This window comes from Lissotriton helveticus, chromosome 7, assembly GCF_964261635.1.
Source record: "Lissotriton helveticus chromosome 7, aLisHel1.1, whole genome shotgun sequence".
NCBI classification, from domain to species: Eukaryota; Metazoa; Chordata; class Amphibia; order Caudata; family Salamandridae; genus Lissotriton; species Lissotriton helveticus.
Window position 1 is genome coordinate 384,263,666 of NC_136068.1, and position 19,693 is coordinate 384,283,358.

At 40.7% G+C, this 19,693-nt stretch overlaps 1 protein-coding gene across 1 annotated transcript in view; it reads right to left on the reverse strand.

Annotated features, from left to right (window-relative positions):
* Positions 1 to 19,693, reverse strand: part of LOC144768499 (arf-GAP with SH3 domain, ANK repeat and PH domain-containing protein 1-like) — a 1,182,076-nt gene that overhangs the window by 712,781 nt on the left and 449,602 nt on the right. Inside the window, exons 5-7 of the mRNA XM_078652209.1 lie at positions 18,043 to 18,092; positions 17,817 to 17,946; positions 7,111 to 7,196 (exon numbers count right to left, since the gene is read on the reverse strand). Of these exons, the coding sequence (XP_078508335.1) occupies positions 7,111 to 7,196; positions 17,817 to 17,946; positions 18,043 to 18,092 (266 nt within the window). The remainder of the gene's footprint in view (positions 1 to 7,110; positions 7,197 to 17,816; positions 17,947 to 18,042; positions 18,093 to 19,693) is intronic.

Here is a 19,693-nt window from a genome sequence, read left to right on the forward strand (position 1 = left end):
GTGCTTTAGTGCAGAGGGAGATGTGATCAGATTTTTTGACTCCTTCTCCTACTTGACCCGCCGCATGTATAGCTTAAAGAGGTGTGGTGGTAGAATTTGGGAGGCTAGCAAAAATTGCATTTTCTCCATCTAGATGGCCGAGTACTAGGGCCTGTACAGCAAATCCAACATGTGCAGGGTAAGAAGGTTTTACTTTTCTGAGCATGTAGTGTAGATAGAACTTCTGTTTTGTAAGCTCAGTGATGGGATCATTTACAATGACATTTTTGTCTGAGATGTAGCCAAGTGACACTGCAAATGGAATGAGGGTGAGTATATAACCAAAGGTTTGAGAGCAATCAGACAGTTTTGGGTAGGAGACAGCTGTCCGTCGAGAATAGGAGGAATTTGTTTTTTTAGAACGTTCCAATGTGAGTGATTACATTCAGTTTGTTAGATTACAGGGGAAGGTCTTCAGGGTTGTTACGTTAATAGCTCAGATACGAAAGTATAGCTGTGTGTCATCTGCATATTAACAAATAATGAAGGCCCTTTTTCTGAAGGATTGATGTTACAGGTTTCATATACAAGGTGAGTAAATTAGATGAGATGATGGATTATTGTGGTATTACACTGAATGTGAGAATGATTTAAAAGAGTTTAGTTCCACAAATCGAGATTGTTAATAGATTTTATACAGCTCAGTACTTTTCTCTATATTCACATTCTTCCATTGAGAACCTGAGACTCTTGGTCAAGTGTTACAAATGCTGCAGAGAGGTCTAAATGAACCATTAAGTATACATCTCTATCATCTATGAAGGTTAGGACATTGTCTATTATTGCAATGGTGGCTGTTTCTTGACTACATCTAGATTGAAAACTGGATTGAAATGCCACATGTCTGTCAACTATGTCCCCAGGAATTTAGAGAATGGACTGAGAGTTTGGAGGATGTTTGGGTCCGCACTTTGTTTTTTGAGAATTATTGTCATGTGGGTAGATTTCAGAGCTCAAGGGAAAGTGCTTTCTTTAAGGGAGGTACTGGCTGTTTGGAATAGAAGAGTTATGCTTTAGTAATGAAGTGTAATCCATACAATAGTTATCTTGCCTGCATTTTTTTTAAAATATCAGGTATAACATCAATGTAGTAAGAAGGAACATTTGTGAATAAAACTGACTTTTGAAAGGGATCGTGTATTAGGTTTTCCAAATGCTGTCTCTCTTGTTGCAATCTCAAAACTTTGAGATGTTTCCCATTTTTTTCACTAAGTTCAGAATAGATTACAATGATCTTCTCTTTTTTTTATTAAATATTTTTATTGGAAGAATTCAACAGTCACAAAAATTCATTAAAACAATAAGTCATGGTGATAAAAATCAGAAGGATACTACGATTTCAAAGTGTACACAAATAAGGCACGATAAAATACAAATAATAAATGATTTTATATTGCACATTCCCTGTAGTTTCCCTCTATTCGTCCTTAACTAAAATGCTTTTAATCCAAATGCCTCCCACAGTCTAAAAAACTCTGCGTAAGATCCCTACCTTAATGGATATCTTTTTCCAGTTCCTTAGTTCTACATAATTTGGACCACCATTGTTGGAATGTTGGGATTACTTCTGAATGCCAGTTTTGAAGGATATTGATCTAGCTATTAAAACAATAATATACACTCTTTTTCTATGCAAGGATCCTATATTAATATGATGAGAATATACCCAAGAACCGCTGTCTGGTCATCTATGGACTGTGTCAGTTTTAAAGTATGAAAACAATACTTCACAACCTCAGTCCAGAATTGCTTTTTTCTTGTGCAGCCCCAGATGATAGAGGGTCAAGTACCCCCTCCTTCCATTGAACAACATAAGCAATTCGCTGGAATCTGAGTGTTAATTTTGTGTAGAAAAACTATGGTTCTATACAGCAGCTGTTTGAGAAGATATATTAAAGTGGTATGATATCCCAGTCTAAAATGTGTGTCCTGTCTATGCACCCAGTTATCAGCCTTTTTAAAATGTTTTCTTTCTTTTTCGGTTAGTTCTATCATATTTAGTTACCATCTCAAATGGTCCACCAACCCTAGCAATTGAAAGATTATTTACTTTTCAGCACTATGTGCGAGATACGAGGTACAGTTACTTCATGTTTTGTAATCTTTTTAAAAACAGTATGTATCCTCTGAAATCAATTTACGTTATTCCACAAATTCTGTAGATACTAATGTTTGTTAGTGATCCTGAAATATCTACAATACTAGCGTAAGAAGTTATTTTATTTGTTCAGGTAGGTGCATACCTACCTCAAATAATCCCAATCCTTGTCAGGGTGAACCACTAAAGTCACTAAATAAACTTGAGCTCAACCCAATGGTAGCTATGGCATAAAGCAGACAGACTTAACTTAGTGGCAATGTAGAAACTATTTCTGCAGTGCTTAACCTATAATAATATCAAATTTCAAAACAGTAAAAATCCCAACATGAATTACAAAAACAGAGTACAATGTAATAAACAACACAAACCAAAAATTACAAAAATCCAATAAGGGGAACCAAAGCTATGCATTTTTATAGTTGTATATAGAAATAGCACCAAGAAGCAGAAAGTGACAATGACAGTCAATCATCACAGTAGAACAGGCGCGGTTTGATGTGGACCACAATGGAACTCAGGTCTGTTACACTAACAAAGTTCATCCTGCCCAAATATTTTACCTTCTGACTTTAGTCCTTTACATTCATATCCACCACAGAATTACACTTCTAAAGCCCTCCTGAACCTCAGGGAAGGCACTTAAAGATTCACAGGTTGGCAGGCAGAGGCCCCTAGGAAGGACCAACCCAGGTCCATTTGCCACTGGTCAGTTGCAAGAAAAGTTCACTTTTAGCTTGTTGTGTCCCTGGAGCCTCAACAGAAGGTCAGCCTTATGACCGTTAAAGCCCACTTCTATTTCCTGGGTACAAGAGGGGGAGCAGGTTCAGTGTTCTATTTCCTTCTCAGGTCTCAGACAGGTTCAGTCCTCTTCTGATCTACCACAAGTCCAGGAGTGTTCTGAAGTGGGTGTGTGGAGATGCCCCATTTATGCCTGGCACGAGTTAATGGGTGGAAAGGACTACTGGGAACACACTAACCAATAGGGTAAAGGTTTCCAGGGTTAACACTATCCACGTTAGAGATTTTTAAGACGGTCAAAGTCTTCGGCCACACTAAACCTGGGCTCTGAGGGCTGCGGTCCTGTGTGCAGAGTACTATTTCAATCCTAGTCATCGAACACTAAATTCCAGTGTTAGGCAGTCCCTGTAGCCCCCAAAAACTCAGGCAAAGAAGTGTGATACAACTAAACTGAGCTTTCAGCAACCAGGCAGTGTATACACTCAAATTGTTTTGGCATTTTGTTTTCCTCTTTGAAGTGCGCCACAAGCCCCAAAGGTTATATGCAAACCCAGCAGACCTGTGAGAATGTAATATGACAAAGATGCCCACTTTGATGAGGGACTACCTGACTGGCAGGACAAAAATAAAGGGTCCAGCCCAACTGTCAGCTAACATTTGCCTGTGACAGGGGAGGCCTCTTTGAAGTGCACCCCAAGTGTAATATGAAACCCCCGCAGACCTGTTAAGCAGAATATAACATTCATGCAGGACTTGGCCCTCCCTTTAATGTCAAAAAAGGATCTTCACAGTCCCCATGCATATTCTGTTAGGTTCAGATGGTCCATCTCTGCCCACTCAGGTCAGTCTATTGTTTGCTCCTGGGAGCAAGTTCACACCTAGTTCATGCTCATTAAAATGCTAATTACAGGCTTGCAAAAGTTGGAGAACAAAACGCATATTTAGCAACCAGGAACTTCAGGGAGGACAAAGGTAACTTTGTAAAATTTACTTTTCTGTCATATCTAGAAAAAAATCAACGTCAAAATTGAATTGGATTTTGAGTAACTATTAAAAGTAGTAGTGTAGTTATTTTTCTAACTAGTCCCACTCCAAGATACAGTATTAGTATTAAATATTGCATCCCAGTCAACCCTAGTAGGGGAGGGGGGGACAGCTTTGAGAGGTAGTCACTGTAAGGACATGTTTAGCCTTAAGCTTTTACATTCCCTACTTTTAACTAACATGCACCCTGCCTCGTGGGCGATAAGGCCTACTTAGGAGTGAATTATACCTATTTTAAAATAGGAAGGTTTAGGCCTGTCATAAGGGGTTATTTTTACAGGTCGAATTTGCAGATCAGACCTGCACAACCCAGCTACTGGTGGCAGGACTGCAGTCATATTTACATTGTTACTGGACCGGATGGCACCATGGGTGCTGCTGTGCTATTTAACTTACAGGTCCTGGGTACACCTTGCTAGGGACTTATAAGTAAGATGAATATGCTAATCAGGTGTATACCAATGTTATTATTTTGTAAGGTGGGGCACAAACACTTTAACATTGGTTAGCACGAGTAAAGTGTGCATATTTCAAAGGCCAGCAAAAATAGGTTTCAGAAAAAAAGAATCTGGGGGTGACCATGCAGAAAGGGCAAATTTCCAACAACAATCATAACCCATAAGAAGTTGTAATAAATACATTCATAATCTCATGAATGATGGATTTATTTTTGGCAGCATAATTCTGCAATAATTTAAAAAGAATCATTCTTTTATTTAATTATATTTTGCTTTCCTCCTAGATTTATTGTACAAGGATAGTGAATATTTTCCTTCAACCTCCTAATGAATGATAATGAAGTCCCTGAGATGCAGAGTGAGTAGTTTGTAGAACAATAAAGTGTGAATTTGTGCCTTGAATTCTCCTCTGCCCTTCTTAGGAGCCTGGAGGCGGACTGCCTCAAAATGTTGTTGCTTCAAGTGCAGGAAAGCAGAGTTGTGTCATATCCCGGTAAGCTCACACCCTTTCTGCACAAATGAGGATCACTTTGGCCCCAATTCACAAAGGTACTTATTACTCCGCACTCGGGACACAATCTCCGCACTCTGGGCGGAATCTCTTCACTGCGCACTGCAGTGCGGAGATCCCCCTCCCCATTGAGTGCGGAGACTCTGCACTTATAACTTTATGAGCGTAAGTCTCTTTGTGAATTGAGCCCTTTTTGTCCTCAAAGCCATAAAGCTCTGATCATGGTCACTAAGTTCAACTACTACAAAAATATAATAATAGGATAGTCCTAAACCAAACTAGAACTCTCTCCCCGCCTCTGCATTGAGTGAAATGTACCCCTAACTCAAAAATCCCAAGTTCTCAAGAACATGTCAACATAGAAACATTTTTTGCACAGTCTCAAATATTTCATATTCCGAGTAGTGACACTCCTAAATATACTGCAATTGAAAAACTTGATATACAATCCATTTCACAAGATAATTTATTCCACAAATGTTGATTCCTATGCCAAATATCATATATCTACTTTTTTGCTTAAGAAATGCATTCAAGATATTTGTTGTATGGTTTATACTTCATTGTATCTCACCTCTTCTATTCCAATTTGACAGCACCGCTCTAGAAAAAAGCACTTTCCCATGAACTCTAAAATCTCATCAAAGCACTCCAATTCCCACGAAACAGAATGCAGACCTAAACATCCTCCAAAATCTTCTCTCAATCTCTAAACTACCATTCCTGGGAAAACAATTGAAAAAGCTGTTGCATCCCAAATGCTAAAACATATGTTAAATAACAACAAATGTATTTCAATCTGGTTTGCGCTCTAAATGTAGTCCTGAAATGGCCACAATTGAAATAATGGTCCACGTACCAAAAATTGTAGCTATGGAGATGTATGTCTTATAGTTCTTTTAAACCTCTCTGAAGTGTTCATAATACTTGACCACAAATTGCTTCATCAGATCCTCAATTCTAGACTAATAATAGAACCATTTTAATTATTTTCTCTCTTTAGGATCTCGATTGCTGAAATGAGTCTTTTAAACCATTCTTTCTTCTACTGAAATACGGAATACCACATTGATCCATCCTATCAGCTCATTTATTCAACTTGAATATGAAAGGTCTAGCACCAATCCTTCAAGAAAATACCATCCCTCTTCATCAACATGCTGACAACACTCAGCTATATCTTTGAGTGTATGAGTCATCAAATATAATATACCTGAACTTTTCCCTATATTATTTATCAAACTGAATTCAATCACCCACATTAAAATTGAACCCTCTTAAAACAGGATTCCTTCTCCTATTCTCAAATGATAATCCTCCCACTGTCTTAAATTGACTAGGATGCGGATTGACCACTGAAATCTACTTTTGTGCACCAGTTTTGGTAGGTTTTCCTGTCAGTCGGTGAACCTTTAGACGAAGAAAACCTCCACTTACTTCTAACAGGCAAAATGTGTGTTGGGGGACGCAAAGACGCAGCTTGTGCTACACTTCTCATAAATCCAAATGGGGTTTAAACTTCTGTTTCTCCCCAGATCAGGATTATCAGGAAATGTAAGATGTCATTTACAGTAAATATGCAAAGGATACAAAATTCGGCTACTTGATTGTCAGATAAACGGAAGCCCCTGTGAGACTCAAAATACCTGAATACCCTCAGAGTAAACAAGCGGCATTCTACAAATCTACCTTACATTACATTTTGGCAGTTTCTAGTGCATGCATGTACAGCTTCTAGGCTATCTGAAAGATTCCCACATTTCCAAATGGTCAAGTCCAAATCTATCCAATGAAAATATTCAATAATGACATTCTAAGTTGCAAGAACTGCGCCTTCCACCTTCCACTGGTAAATGCCCCAACAGTGGGATTCTTTAAAGGAGGTTGCACATTGCCTACCACTCCCCTAAATACCTTACACTCAGCTCTAGGAGCTGTACAAATAGCACAGAAAGGAATTATCTGTGCAGTTTTGTGATACATCAGTTACTATCAACTGACATTGCTGGTTGCAGGGGAGTGAGATGTTATGCTTCGAAAGCTATCACCGGAATCAGGGTCTGCGAGCAATGCTATACATTTATAAATAGCTTTAATTAGTGGCATATAACGCTGATGTAGCCAGTGTAAAATAGCAGCTAATACGTCATTTCACATGATATGGATAGATAACAATGTTCAAAAACACAAGTTATGTAACAGATGGATTAATGTCTTACTTGCACTGAGCGTTGTAATGCTTGATGAAGTTTTGAAGTAAGTCAACACCCTTCTTAGTTTTAATCTCATTTACTTTGATTAGATACTAAAAGGAAACAGATGACATGAGTTGGTGACATCAAAAGCAATACAGAGACAGAAAAGAGCGGTAAACTAGTTTCCAAGTGAACATTCATTCTTAATTTGACAACAACACCATGGTATCACTATGTCTTTTTTCATGTGTAGGTTTATGGGGGAGACCACTGTATTCTGTAGCCATGACTTCTGAGAGCATAGTCCTGGGTGAATCAATAAGGCGAAAGCCTCAACCTGTTGTTTTTTTTTAATTCACATTTGTGAATATCTGCAAGTTTTGGGGCGTTTGTGTAAAAAATTCAACTCAGTTGGTGGTGCAGTTTAATGAAAACATTTGGTCAATAAGACACAAATCAAGAGCTGCCACAGTGCCACTTGCAGAGGACTTGAAGAGATAGGCAAGGAAGACTAAACTACTTTCTCTTACATGTTTGGTGCACTCAGTGAACTAAAGTCTTCATGTACCAAAGACCACAGAGACAAAGCAAGGCTGACAAAATAGGAAGACTATTCGAGACATGCCATTGAAAATCAAAGAGAGTGGGTGCAGTGAATGATTCCTCATTAGAGCCACACTCTACATGTCAACTGACCAGGTGGTAGTATTGTCCAACACTTGTTTTGCAGCTTCAATAATGAGTGCCATCATTAGCCAATTTACTGCAACTCACTTTATCAACTTAAGAGCAAGGAAATGCTTGACCCTGCCTGGAAACCATTCAGAACTTAGCAGTCAGGATCACAATCAACCTCCCACTCTGAACACGCATCACAGCCCACCTCAAGGAGCTCCACTGGCTCCCCATACACAAACATGCACAGTTCAAACTCCTTACTCACAGCTTCAATGCACTATACGACACATGCCCAGCCTACCTCAATAACTGTATCTCCTTTCGCAAACCATCCAGACAGCTCCCCTCGGACAGACTGCTTGCACACATCCTACGTATACACAGAACCAGAAGCAGGATTACTATTGCAACAGCACATCATCAGTAGGGTAAAACTAACCTGTCTCACGACGGTCTAAACCCAGCTCACGTTCCCTATTAGTGGTGAACAATCCAACGCTTGGTGAATTCTGCTTCACAATGATAGGAAGAGCTGACATCGAAGGATCAAAAAAGTGGCCGGGAATTCTCCTACATCACTCCTAAAGCGTGAAATGACTTGCCTTCACACATCGAAATCTCTACCTCACTTATTGAGTTCCAAATGAAGCTGAATACCTGGCTTCTGGACAAGTCCCCTACCCCGTCTGCCCTAGATGAGGTTGGTCTCGCTCCTACTCAGTGCCAGGATATCCTCCCAGGTGATAGTGTGCACGACAAATACTCTTAACATAACACAACATAGCATAACCTGTCCTGACCCATTTTAGAATTTTCCACCTGTATATTAGGGACAAAATGTTGCTACAATTGGAGCCTGAAACCTGCAGTGTACATGGTTGATGTGAAAATGAGAGTGAAACATGACAGCAGGAGATTTGCTCAATAAAACAAGGATTAAGTAGGTGACCCAGTGGTCCGGCTCGTTACATTACATGTAATAGGATACAAGGCTGTTAGAAATAAGAAAACTAATATTTAAAAAGCATTGGCAATGCTAAATGGTTTTGCTTTGCCATTGCTGAGTGACAGACGTGAATGTCTTTGCCAATGACCGACCAACCACATTAAATGTATCAAAAGTAATGAAAATTTTGTTTTCTATGCTTTTACCATGGCTGTCATGCTGCATGACGCAAGGTTAGTTACATTGTCACCTGCTTGTATGTCAGTGTATGACTGGAATTAGATCCGGCTGACATGTCTTTATTACTGGGCAACACAACAGACTGTTGTAAATGACTGGCCTTTCGGTGCAGGGATGAGCCTGTCCTCCCCTTTGAACTAGACGTATCTGAGGGTTATGGCCCATTAGGATTCCTTTATAGATCACCAAGGCTCACCTTGTTGTAATGACAGACATGGTTGGCCCATTTAACTGGTTTGGTAGTATTTCGATCATAGGACCAAATAGAGATCTCAAAGCTGTGAGATGTGTGGGAGCAGGTCATATGAAACCCTTCACAATTTTAAGTGGGGCATTCAAGGTCCATAGATTACATTTCGAAAAATACTTTCACTTTAGACATGCCCTTCTGTGTATCGAATATTTAGCAACCCTTCATGTGTGTAGCCCATTGGAGTGTAAAAAAAAATGTAAATGTAAATCCGTATTTGTAAAGCGCGTACTACTCACCCTTACGGGTCTCAAGGCGCTGGGGGCCGTTGTGGAAATTAAGCGAGCTATTGCCCAGAGTCACATAGTGCTGAGCTGAGCTGCCGCCGGAGCCGGGAATCGAACCGTGAGCCCTGTGCGCTGAAGTCAACTGCCCTGGCCGCTGCACCACACCTTTCACCTTGTGGCCGACCGGATAGGCAATAGGGGGATTTTTGAGGTCTTATGATCAATGCTCCCATCCTCTTCATTGAACTAACGCATGCTGGGAACATAATCTGGGACATAGAAAGAAAAATAGAAATAGAAAGAAGAAGAAGAATAGCCCTCTGAGAACTGGCCTTATCGATAGATTTATGTTTGGTGCCATTTTAGTATATGCACAGAATTTATAATACATCAGAAAGACTCTCATGGATGGGCAGTGATCCTTCCCTGAATCATCTTCAGTGCCACAGAATATTTGGAAATACGGTCTTGGCCTGGGTGGTGCTCGTGGAGTGCGGCTACGTGGAACTCCGCAAAGTGACCCAAAAACTCTGCTGCGCTGCGCGTACTTTAAAAAGTGGCGAAGTGTGTTAGGTTGCGCCATTCGTTCTGATTTTTAGCGCCGGGTGTTTGTCCCATGGTGGAAAATCAGTACAAACTGCACCATGTGCAGCGCAAGAGGGCGCTGCTTCTTCCTGCCGTTCAAGTAGATTTTGTACTCGAGCGGCAGCTTCCCCAACACGTATGAATGGTTTCTCAACACGACCATTCATGACTGCCCACATTGAGAAATCTCGCTGAGAGGTGGTCAAGAGTTGGCGGTCTATTGAGCAAGGAAAAAACTCCACAAACTCTGTGAATGGAGCGGAGTTCACCACCCGGGCCTACTAGGAATGCAGAGTGATCCAATCAAACAGATAAAATGTCACAAGCAGCCTTTCGGAGCAGTCAGGTGGGCCCACGGACCTTTCTCCTGAGCTGGTACTCCTAAACCTAAAGAGCATGAAAGAAATAGGAAACACCTGTGAGGTGAAATTCCTAGTGGCTTTGGGATTTATTTTTTGCTAAACAGAACACTACTAAGCTCTGGCAACGTGAAAGAACGCCAGCTGATGGAGGAGTGGTCAAGGGGTATGAACAGTTGCTTCCAAATTGAAGAGCCAATGTATCATGCCAGAGGCAGTCCTCAGGTACAAGGAAATATCTAAGAGCCGTGGTGCCATCACATTGATATTTCAATGCCTTAATTGGAGTTGCACTCTTTGTAATGGATTAAGATATGAAGTTTCAGGTGTTTCATGTATATTTATGATACATGTAATATGCTTGTTCCTGGGTGATACGTGAACATTCAACAACGTCTGACTGGCCCAACCCTGAACTAGTCAATACATCGAGTAACTTTAATTGGTTAATAATACGGTGGGTCACTGTCGGATGTCTAAAAGTCATACAGGGCTGGGGAATAGTCAGACATGTAATTAGCACACCCGATTCAGCTTTTCACCCTTTACAGTTGAAATAAAGAGTACCCTTGAGTTGTAGAAACCTCAAACATAGGGATTCCTGAATGACTGGAAGGGCTTGGCCAGCATACGTGACATGAGGTTCATGTGGAAATGCAGGATTCTGGCAATCCCAAAACGAATCCCCAGTGTTTAATGTGGCTAGTGGTTGCGGCTGGTTGGCACCACCACTCATTTTACAGGACCGACTCATATTTTACCATCAGACTTTTACCCAGAAATAGAGCGAGAAAGGTAGAAAAGGAAGAAAACTGCAAATCACCTCCCATAGTAATTTAATACACACCTTTCTTTCAATTAAAACTCTGGTGTAAGGATGTCATAGTTTTAGGGTGTTGGGATCTCTGAAACACCAAACCACCCTTCAGGTGAACTTTTTACCTCAGGAGATTGAGTGCAGAGAAATTTCTCTGCAGAGAAATGGAAAGAGGCAGAAAAGGAAATAGTATTTGAGTAGGGGGGAAGAGAGAGAGAGAGAGAGAGAGAGAGAGAGAGAGACAGACAGACAGACAAATGGGAGACACACACAGAGGGTAGATTTAGTGACAGAAAGGAGTAGAACAGACAGAGGGAACAGAAGGGGCGATATCAAAAAGGAGACGAATGCTGAGAAGAGACAGACAAAGAAAGAAAGGAGAAGAGTGAGACGCTTGAGAGAAAGCTATAGAGAGTCGGAGAGAAGTAGAATGAAGAAGTAAAGACAGAAGAGAAACAAATAGAGGCGTTCGAGCAAGCAAGGAGGATAGGCAGTGAGACTTGAGATAAGGAGAGAGACTAGATAATGGTAACGCAAGCAACAAGTGGAGGGAGAGAATGGAGAGAACAGGAGAGTGAGGAGGCTAGCAGATGGAAGAGGAAGAAACGAATTAAGGGTGTAAAGAAGAGTTTAGTAGAGGAAGGAAGAATGATGGATGAAAAGGCAGAGGAGCAGGCAAAGGCAGGAGGGTAGAAAAAGTCAGGAAGGCTGAGAAAGGGCGAGAGTGAGATACAAGGAAAAAGGAGAGAGCAATAGATGAGGGACATAATGAGAGTGATAAAATGAAAGAGGAGAGGGAGAGAAGATAGGATTGAGGGAGAGAAGAAAGGATTGAGAGAGAGAAGAAAGGATTGAGAGAGAGAAATCAGTGGGGACAGGGGCAGGGTGGAGAGTGATTAAGAAAGTGAACCAGTGGAGTTACAACAGAAAGGCAGCAAAACAGAAGGCGAAGAACTGAATGTTGCAAGGTGAGAAGGCGGAGAAAATGTGGAGGAATAAGTGAACCGAGAGGAGCTGGAATAAGGAAAACGATAGCCAGAGGGGGGAGTGAGATGTGTGAGAAAGAAAAGTCAGAGGAAGATATTGAGAAGGAGACTGGGGACAGACAGAGGAGCGAGTGAGAAAAATACCAAGTAGGAAAGATCAACAGTTTGGCAGATGGGCAAGTAAAGAGAGAGAGAAAGAAGCAGCCAGGGACAGATAGAAGGAGAGAAAGGAGATGACATCTGACAAGCTGGACTTTTAATAGCACTACAGGTCTTTAGAGACAGGAAATACATCTCACTAGTTCTCTCTAGCAAAAGAATCCAAAGTGGGAGCAGGAAGGCTTTCAGGATAACAATTCATTACATACATGACTTCAATTTAGATTCCTTGTATTTAAAGTTATCTTTTTAGGATATTTTAAAAATATGACTCAGATGCAGGCCTCCTGGTTGGTTGCTGGATAGTTATGAACAATAGCTAATGGTCCCAGGTACCATCCTATAAAGCAGTTTACAATGTAGAGTGTGCTCTTTCCCCTCATGCATATAACTCCAACAGTGCTTAATTTGTCAAATAATAAGTGCCGGGCACAAGGTTTCGCTCAGAATCCAGTGCCCGGTGCTGTGGAAGGCCAGGTGCCAAATACCAAGGATGCCTAGTCTTGATTCCGCCACCAGACTATCCCTGCCTCTTTCTCACTTCACTGCACTCACTGCAGGTTCATTTTCACCCTTGCTTCCCTTTTTGTCATTACTTTTCTGATTATCTCCCATTTTTGTGTTCTTCTCTTTCTTGCTGTGGATCAAAGTCTGTTTTGGAACAATAAGCCCCGGTCCCCAAAAATGAGTGAAGGTGGGCCCTACCTGCGACCACTGGCTTAAATTATTCACAGATCTCTGTTAGAGAGAAACACAATGCAGCAAGTTCTCAAAGACACACACATCTTCCCAGGTGGACATCTAAGTATCTCTGTGAGCCAGTGAGTAAGATTCACCCAGGACTATTTCAGGACAAAGACCAAAAGTGTGTAAAAGATAGTTAGGCATAAGCGAAGATTGTGCATGAAGGTCATTCGGTCATCAATATGCTGTAGGTGAATGTGTGAAGCATGATTAGGACAGTGTATGTACAAAGACACATAAGCATACTCATATAGCACTGTATTGATGGGGGAGAGACACAATTAAGTAGTACTACCAGGAAAAGAAGTTAAGACATAAATAGCTAATACATTATGTGAAGCAGTTCGACCTGTAATTCTGTACTGTCAGTGTGTTAAAGATAAAAAGGCACAATTGTATACTTAATGAAAACTATATGTTGGCATAATAACATGGTGGATTTAAAAGATACTCAAAGAGAAGTATGCGATATAGGTTTTGTGGGCACCAAGAATAAAAGTAAGGGAAATGTAGTCGTTGGGGTTGAAATCAGCCATTGCAGTGGTTAGTTAAAAGAGGCAAGTTGGGGCGTGCTCGCAAAATAATAGGCTAGAATGGCAGTGATGTAGAGTCGGGTTAATGAATTTCAAGGGCAAGTTCTCACACATGGCTACTGTGCCCACTTCACTTTTTTCTATGTTTTTGAGGGAGATGATAAAGTGCCTAGCATGCAGTGAACCTTGAGTGGGACACAAAGACATGACTGAGAGTCAAATAGAGGGATGCTAGTAGATAGGGTCAAGTGCTGAAGTCAATGCAGCAACAGTAGTACAGCCTAGTTTGAATGTCTGAACCATCAGTAGATTGGACATAGACTTTTGATGGAGGCAAATGCAGAGTGAGTTAGAGTTGCCCAGTAGGGATGAGCTGTATGTCACCAGCATAGAGGCCCACTCTCAGAAATGGAGTAGAGCAAGGCTCTATTTTAGTAAGAGTTCTGAGTTTTAAAAGTCCAGCTTTTATCATTTTATTGGGTTGGGTGGGGCATAAAAAAGGAAGTGTTGGTGAAAGGTCCTCCCTAGATTACAGACTCTGGAGATGGCGGTGCTGTCGTATCCGAGTAAGGCTGCCAATACACATCGATGTCTTCTCAGGATTGAGGCATGGCCAATTCGGGTTTGACCACTGTGACAGCTTTAGGGAGCATGAATTGAAGGATGATTAGGGTACTGTTCAGGGATAAGTGGCTGTGGGTGTTGCCAGTTCGAAAGTCAAATGGAAAGTTTTAAGTCACTAGGTTCATAGGTCTGTGGAAGTAAAAATAGTTTATAAGCATGAGTGGGACACCAGCTATACTAAGGACACACTGGACTATTCCTAGTGCAACCACAGGTTTAGTCATGGATAGAATGTGAAGGCCCGGTTATCAAGTGCCGACATGAATCCTGTGTCCATGATGATTTGAAAGAACCGTGGCCTGGATTCATTTCCTTCACAATCTCACTTAATTGGTCATGAAAGTCTTAGGGAAGGACATTTTTGGAGTGAAAGGCTGCTAGTTTGGCAAGTGTTTATTCAGATATTCGTACATGCCATCAGGTCCTTTCTTTCTTCACAGTAGGTATTTTGGTTCAGAAGAATTTTCTGTAAGGATAACTTAACCACTTGGATGCTAAGGCCCTGGAAAGATTTACACTAAATTTCCATTGAAATCAATGGAAACTCCATGACGAGCTGAGCTCGTCATGAGCTTCGAAGGGGTTAAGGATAAATAGGATGCATCTTATCAGATGTGTACAACGTGCTTGATACTACAGACTATTGACTCCGTCTTGATTGGCCATTTAACTAAGGTCTTACTGGCACCATACTCAATAGGATCTGCTGCTTTCTTCAAAACCACCATCAATGCATGGATTGGCATGGCTCTTTAATTGCTCAATGAATAAAGTGTTTTAAAGGGAGATTTTAAATATTTGACAGAGAAGTGAGCCCACCTTTTATGTGTGGGGATTTCACCCTCCTAGTCTTGAGCCTCCGCAATGAGATGATGGATGGCTACTAATCTTCTAAACACAGTGTTCCAGAACTTGCTCCCTTATAAACTTTGGCCAGAGTCCATGGACACTTGCTTCACTCCCCGTATTCTCGGCTTCTTCCCATCTTCCTTTAATGTTCACTTAGGTCTAGCTAAAACAGTTAAAGATAATGCTGTTGGACGTATCTTTCCTCCATTGAAACTCGGTGTTCAATGCCTTAATTTCCTTCTAACTTGATTTTGGGAAAAATTGGACCTTATTTTGGGTTTAGTGGACATGGTATTTCACCATAGTGTAACAGTTTACTATCTGCCAACTAGTGGTTCCCCGGCTACCTTTAGAGGTGAGTAACTGCCATGTGCCAACAGTGTAGCCTAAAGGACCTCAGACCTATTTAGGGCATCTGTCCCATCGGGGCAACCAGGGAAATCCTGGCAGCCCTAAACAGGAAAACAAATAAATTATCCCCACATGCTGGGAGAAAACTCCAAGGATGTCGGAGGCATTTTTTGTTTTTGTTTTATACTAATGGTTTTTGAAAAACAAAAAACTTTGCTGTACGGGTGCATTGAGCACGGTACCCACACAGATTCAATGTCTTAAGCCAAGCTGCAGTGGTGGGGACTTTGCTGAAGCCACCGAGATACCTGTTTGCCCGCCAGGCAGATATCTCTAAATATGACCGGCTCTACTCCTCAAGGGCAGTGGAGAACATCCCTCCACTGACCTGGTAGACCAGAGGGCAGCCTGCCAAACCCTAAATAAGCCCCATAATGTTCCTTAGCACTGATGAACAGATAGCAAAGTGCAAAATGGATTGAGTGGCAGGACTATGCTGCGGCATGTCTGAGGAAGCATTGCTGGTTTCTGACCAAGAAACATACCTATTTAAAAATATTTGTGTATCACTAATTAGGACTTAAAGACCTATGGCCTAGATTTTTATAGAACAAAATATGTTCCTAAGTGAGTTTTGAGGTCTGAAAACCTCAATCTGAGGGTAGTGATATATTTTTGCTACAGCAGTTTAGGAGACCGATCCTTCCACATTTCATGACCTCAAATCAGGAAGTCTCCTCTGTGGGCTCTGTAGTAAAGTGGATCACTTACAGTTTTAAAAGAAATTGACAAGTCGATTTTGGTACCTTAATCATGGTTTGTGTATTGCCTGATTCCTGGTCCCATTTTAACACCTTTTTCTTTGTAGGGGTCATGATTTTCTTCTGGAAGAGCCATGACTGAATTTGTCATTTAACAAAAAACAACATTTAGCTGCTACACCGCTCACGTAAAATGGGGGGCGTCGAGGCAATACAAAGAAGCCTAATAACTGATTGAATACTTTTGGTTCAGGACTTTTTTAAAGGTTTTCGAGCAGATAGATGCTTGTTTGCCCCCTTTCTTTGTATACCCTCGTGTGTATTAGGCACCGTCATTCCCTCTCCTGTGATTGAGACAGTGTTATTTTTACTTCTCATTTCTGTTTTTTTTAAATTTGCTTCTACATGGTTTTGCAGAGCCAAGTTAATGTTATAAAAAGTTAAGATTAAGATTTTTTGGGTAATGTGTAAGCTATTTTTACAGGGTACGTGGGTTAGTAATGCCAAAGGTACAGCGAGTAGAAAAGAGCTGTGTTCAGTAACATGAAGTTATAATCATGACTTTCTTGTATATTTGACAACTCAGGTCAAATATGTGTGACAGAAGATGGGTCATAAATGTGATTTCATGGCAAAATGCACTGTTCTCAAGATTTGGTACTAGGAAAGAAGTTGTGGGGTCAGAAAGGATGTCTACTAGCGATAGAGAGATGGCGCAGGTCACAAAGGAGGCAAGAGAATGTTACTATAGGATGTATTGTAATGTTGACAACACAGTACATGATAGCCAGGGTAAAACACTGGGCTAAAAGGCGACATTAGAACACTGAAATGTTGGGAGCTCCATTGAAAACAATAGAGTGCTCCCATCTTATAATGGCTGGTATAAGCCGGGAGCGCCAACATTCCAATGCTTCTTTGTTCACAGCTCTGGCTGTGAACAAAGGCTTCAGGGAGCCTGAGGGGATTTCAATCCCTTCACACTCCCATAAGGCTTTTTTTTTGTTATAACATTCTGCCCTCTAGTGGCAGAATGTTCTGATAGCCTTATAGCCCTTCGTAGCTGGGCTATACCGGCTATTAACCGCATGCGCGCTAGCGGTTTCCCCGCTGTGCGCGGCACTTTTCAAAAACCCACGTTACATGACGAGCTGAGCTCGTCATGAGCGTACGAGAGGCGTAACTCATGACGAGCTCAGCTCGTCATGAGCGTCAAAGGGGTTAAAGTCCCTCTCCCTTGTTAAACGCTTTTAATAGCCGGTATAGCCCTCTACGGTGGGCTCTAAGGCTATATTAGATGGTGGTGTGCTCTAAGGATTGGATCTTAGTGGCTTGGGCTTGGTGGCAAGGTTGTGATGAATGAACATTTGTCTCCCACCTTTGGTGGGGCAACTCGGCTTGTAGTGTGATGAGACCAGCCAATCACAAATCAAGTTTGTGAATACATTCAGACATGTTCTGATTGGAAAAGGTATTGTGACAATCATTCATTACATAAATTGTGCAAGAGATATCCATGCATAATTATATGTGGCACATAGAAGACGTGTAGTCATTAATATGCAATTGTATGAAAAGATTATGCAGCAACTGTTGATGAAAACCTAGAGGGCTCCCTTACTTCACACATCTGTAGCTGAAACATTCGACGCTCCTTCTGCATTTCCTCAGCAATTTCGCCCCCTATCACTTCAGTCCGCACCATTCCATACTGTTTGGCAAGTTCCCGCTTTTCCTTCTCTATTTTTGCACTAAAATATACAGTACATTTTCAGATTTAGAAAAAAAATCTTTAAAAGTTTTGTACAGTTATTTTCATTTTGAACTGACAAACAAAAAGAGCTTACAATTTACTTTCATAGTCTTTCCAGGATTTTTCAAAGGGTTTTCTTAAATCCTACAAGAAACAAAAACATGAAAGTCGCATTGGAATATAAAATTGTTATTAAATTATTTCCCTGGATTTCTAAAAGTTTGGAAAAGGCGAAGGGCTGTTTATTCACAACATGGCTAATCATGGTTTAGAGTCTCCACTGCATCAATACGTTTAATTAATGACATTTAAAAAAAAAAAAGCAATGTCATTAGAATAAATGTTAAAGGCAACAGTATAGTTCACTGTAAAGTCCATACACGAGATCACCACCCATAACATTCTGATTTAAAGGCAGAAATATTACCTTAAATGTACCCAGAAACTGATTGTGCATTACAGTTAACAAACTCACTCTCACTAGTGAAACACGCATATTTTAAGACACTCTTAAGTAGTCACTATCCAAAGGTGCATTTGCGTCTTGAAGGAAGCCATATCCTCAACACATACAGGCACATGCATCAAAGCCTTTTGCGATCGCAAACAGTGCGAATTGCAAAAATCGGCCGTTTGCGATCGCAAAATTAGCTTTTGCGATGCATCAAGGGTCAAGACCTTCGCAATTTGAGAATTCGCAATTAATTGCGAGTTCTCAAATTGCGATTTCATTAAAGGAATCGCATTTTGCGATTCCTTAAATGCAATGCATTAAAGTTTAAAAATCTGAGATTTCGCAAATAGGGGGAGCAAATTACTATGAATTTGAACTTCATGGTAATTTGCAAAAACTTTAAAAAATGCACTTTTGTGCATTTTTCAAAGTTTCATGTTGCACACACACATGCCCTTAGGGCATGTGTGTGCACAACATATGTGCACAGATCAATTTCAGGGGTGCAACAGGGTGTCCTTTTGACACCCTGGCACCCTTGAAATTGCATTCTCAATTTGCTATTCTCTAATTGAGAATCGCAAATTGAGAATGTCTTCCCATTCATCTCTATGAGCCTCTAGGCCCATAGGAATGAATGGGGAGGTATTCCTTAATTGCGATTTGCAATTTGCGAGTCGCAGTTAAGGAATTTAGAAATCTCTATTTTTTAAGCGATTTCTACATGCATAGGATTTTGCGATTCCTTAATTGCAATTCCTTAAAAATCGCAATTAAGGAATCGCAAAAGCCAACATTGATGCATGTGCCCGATAGTGTCATAAAAGTCACCAATAGTTTTCTACAGGTCACAACAGTTTGTATTTTTAGCGCACGTAGTTCCAAATAGGTTCGCCCTTTGTGGTCTTAAAAAAGTTCTTCGTACATTTACATGTAGTGGCATAACTCTTCCACTTGATAGATACGTGTTTTGTCAGGGACAAACGGATTTCACATGCCAGCCTAATTTGATAGGTAGAAGCAACAGTGTATTTGAAAATTATGCAGAATTTTCACTAGAGATGTGGTAAACTATTTAAATGGTAATTATTCTCTTAATAAACTCACAAGCTTTAACTGGCCCAATAACTTTTACAGCTCAGTAATTACACAGACACCATTTTGCAGACTGTATCCCAGGTAATCGAGAGAGATTTTAAAAGAAAAACACGACAATGAAAGAAAGACTAGATATTATTTTCCTGTAGAACAAAGACAAGAATTATTTAAAATGGCTCCAGATAGGACACCA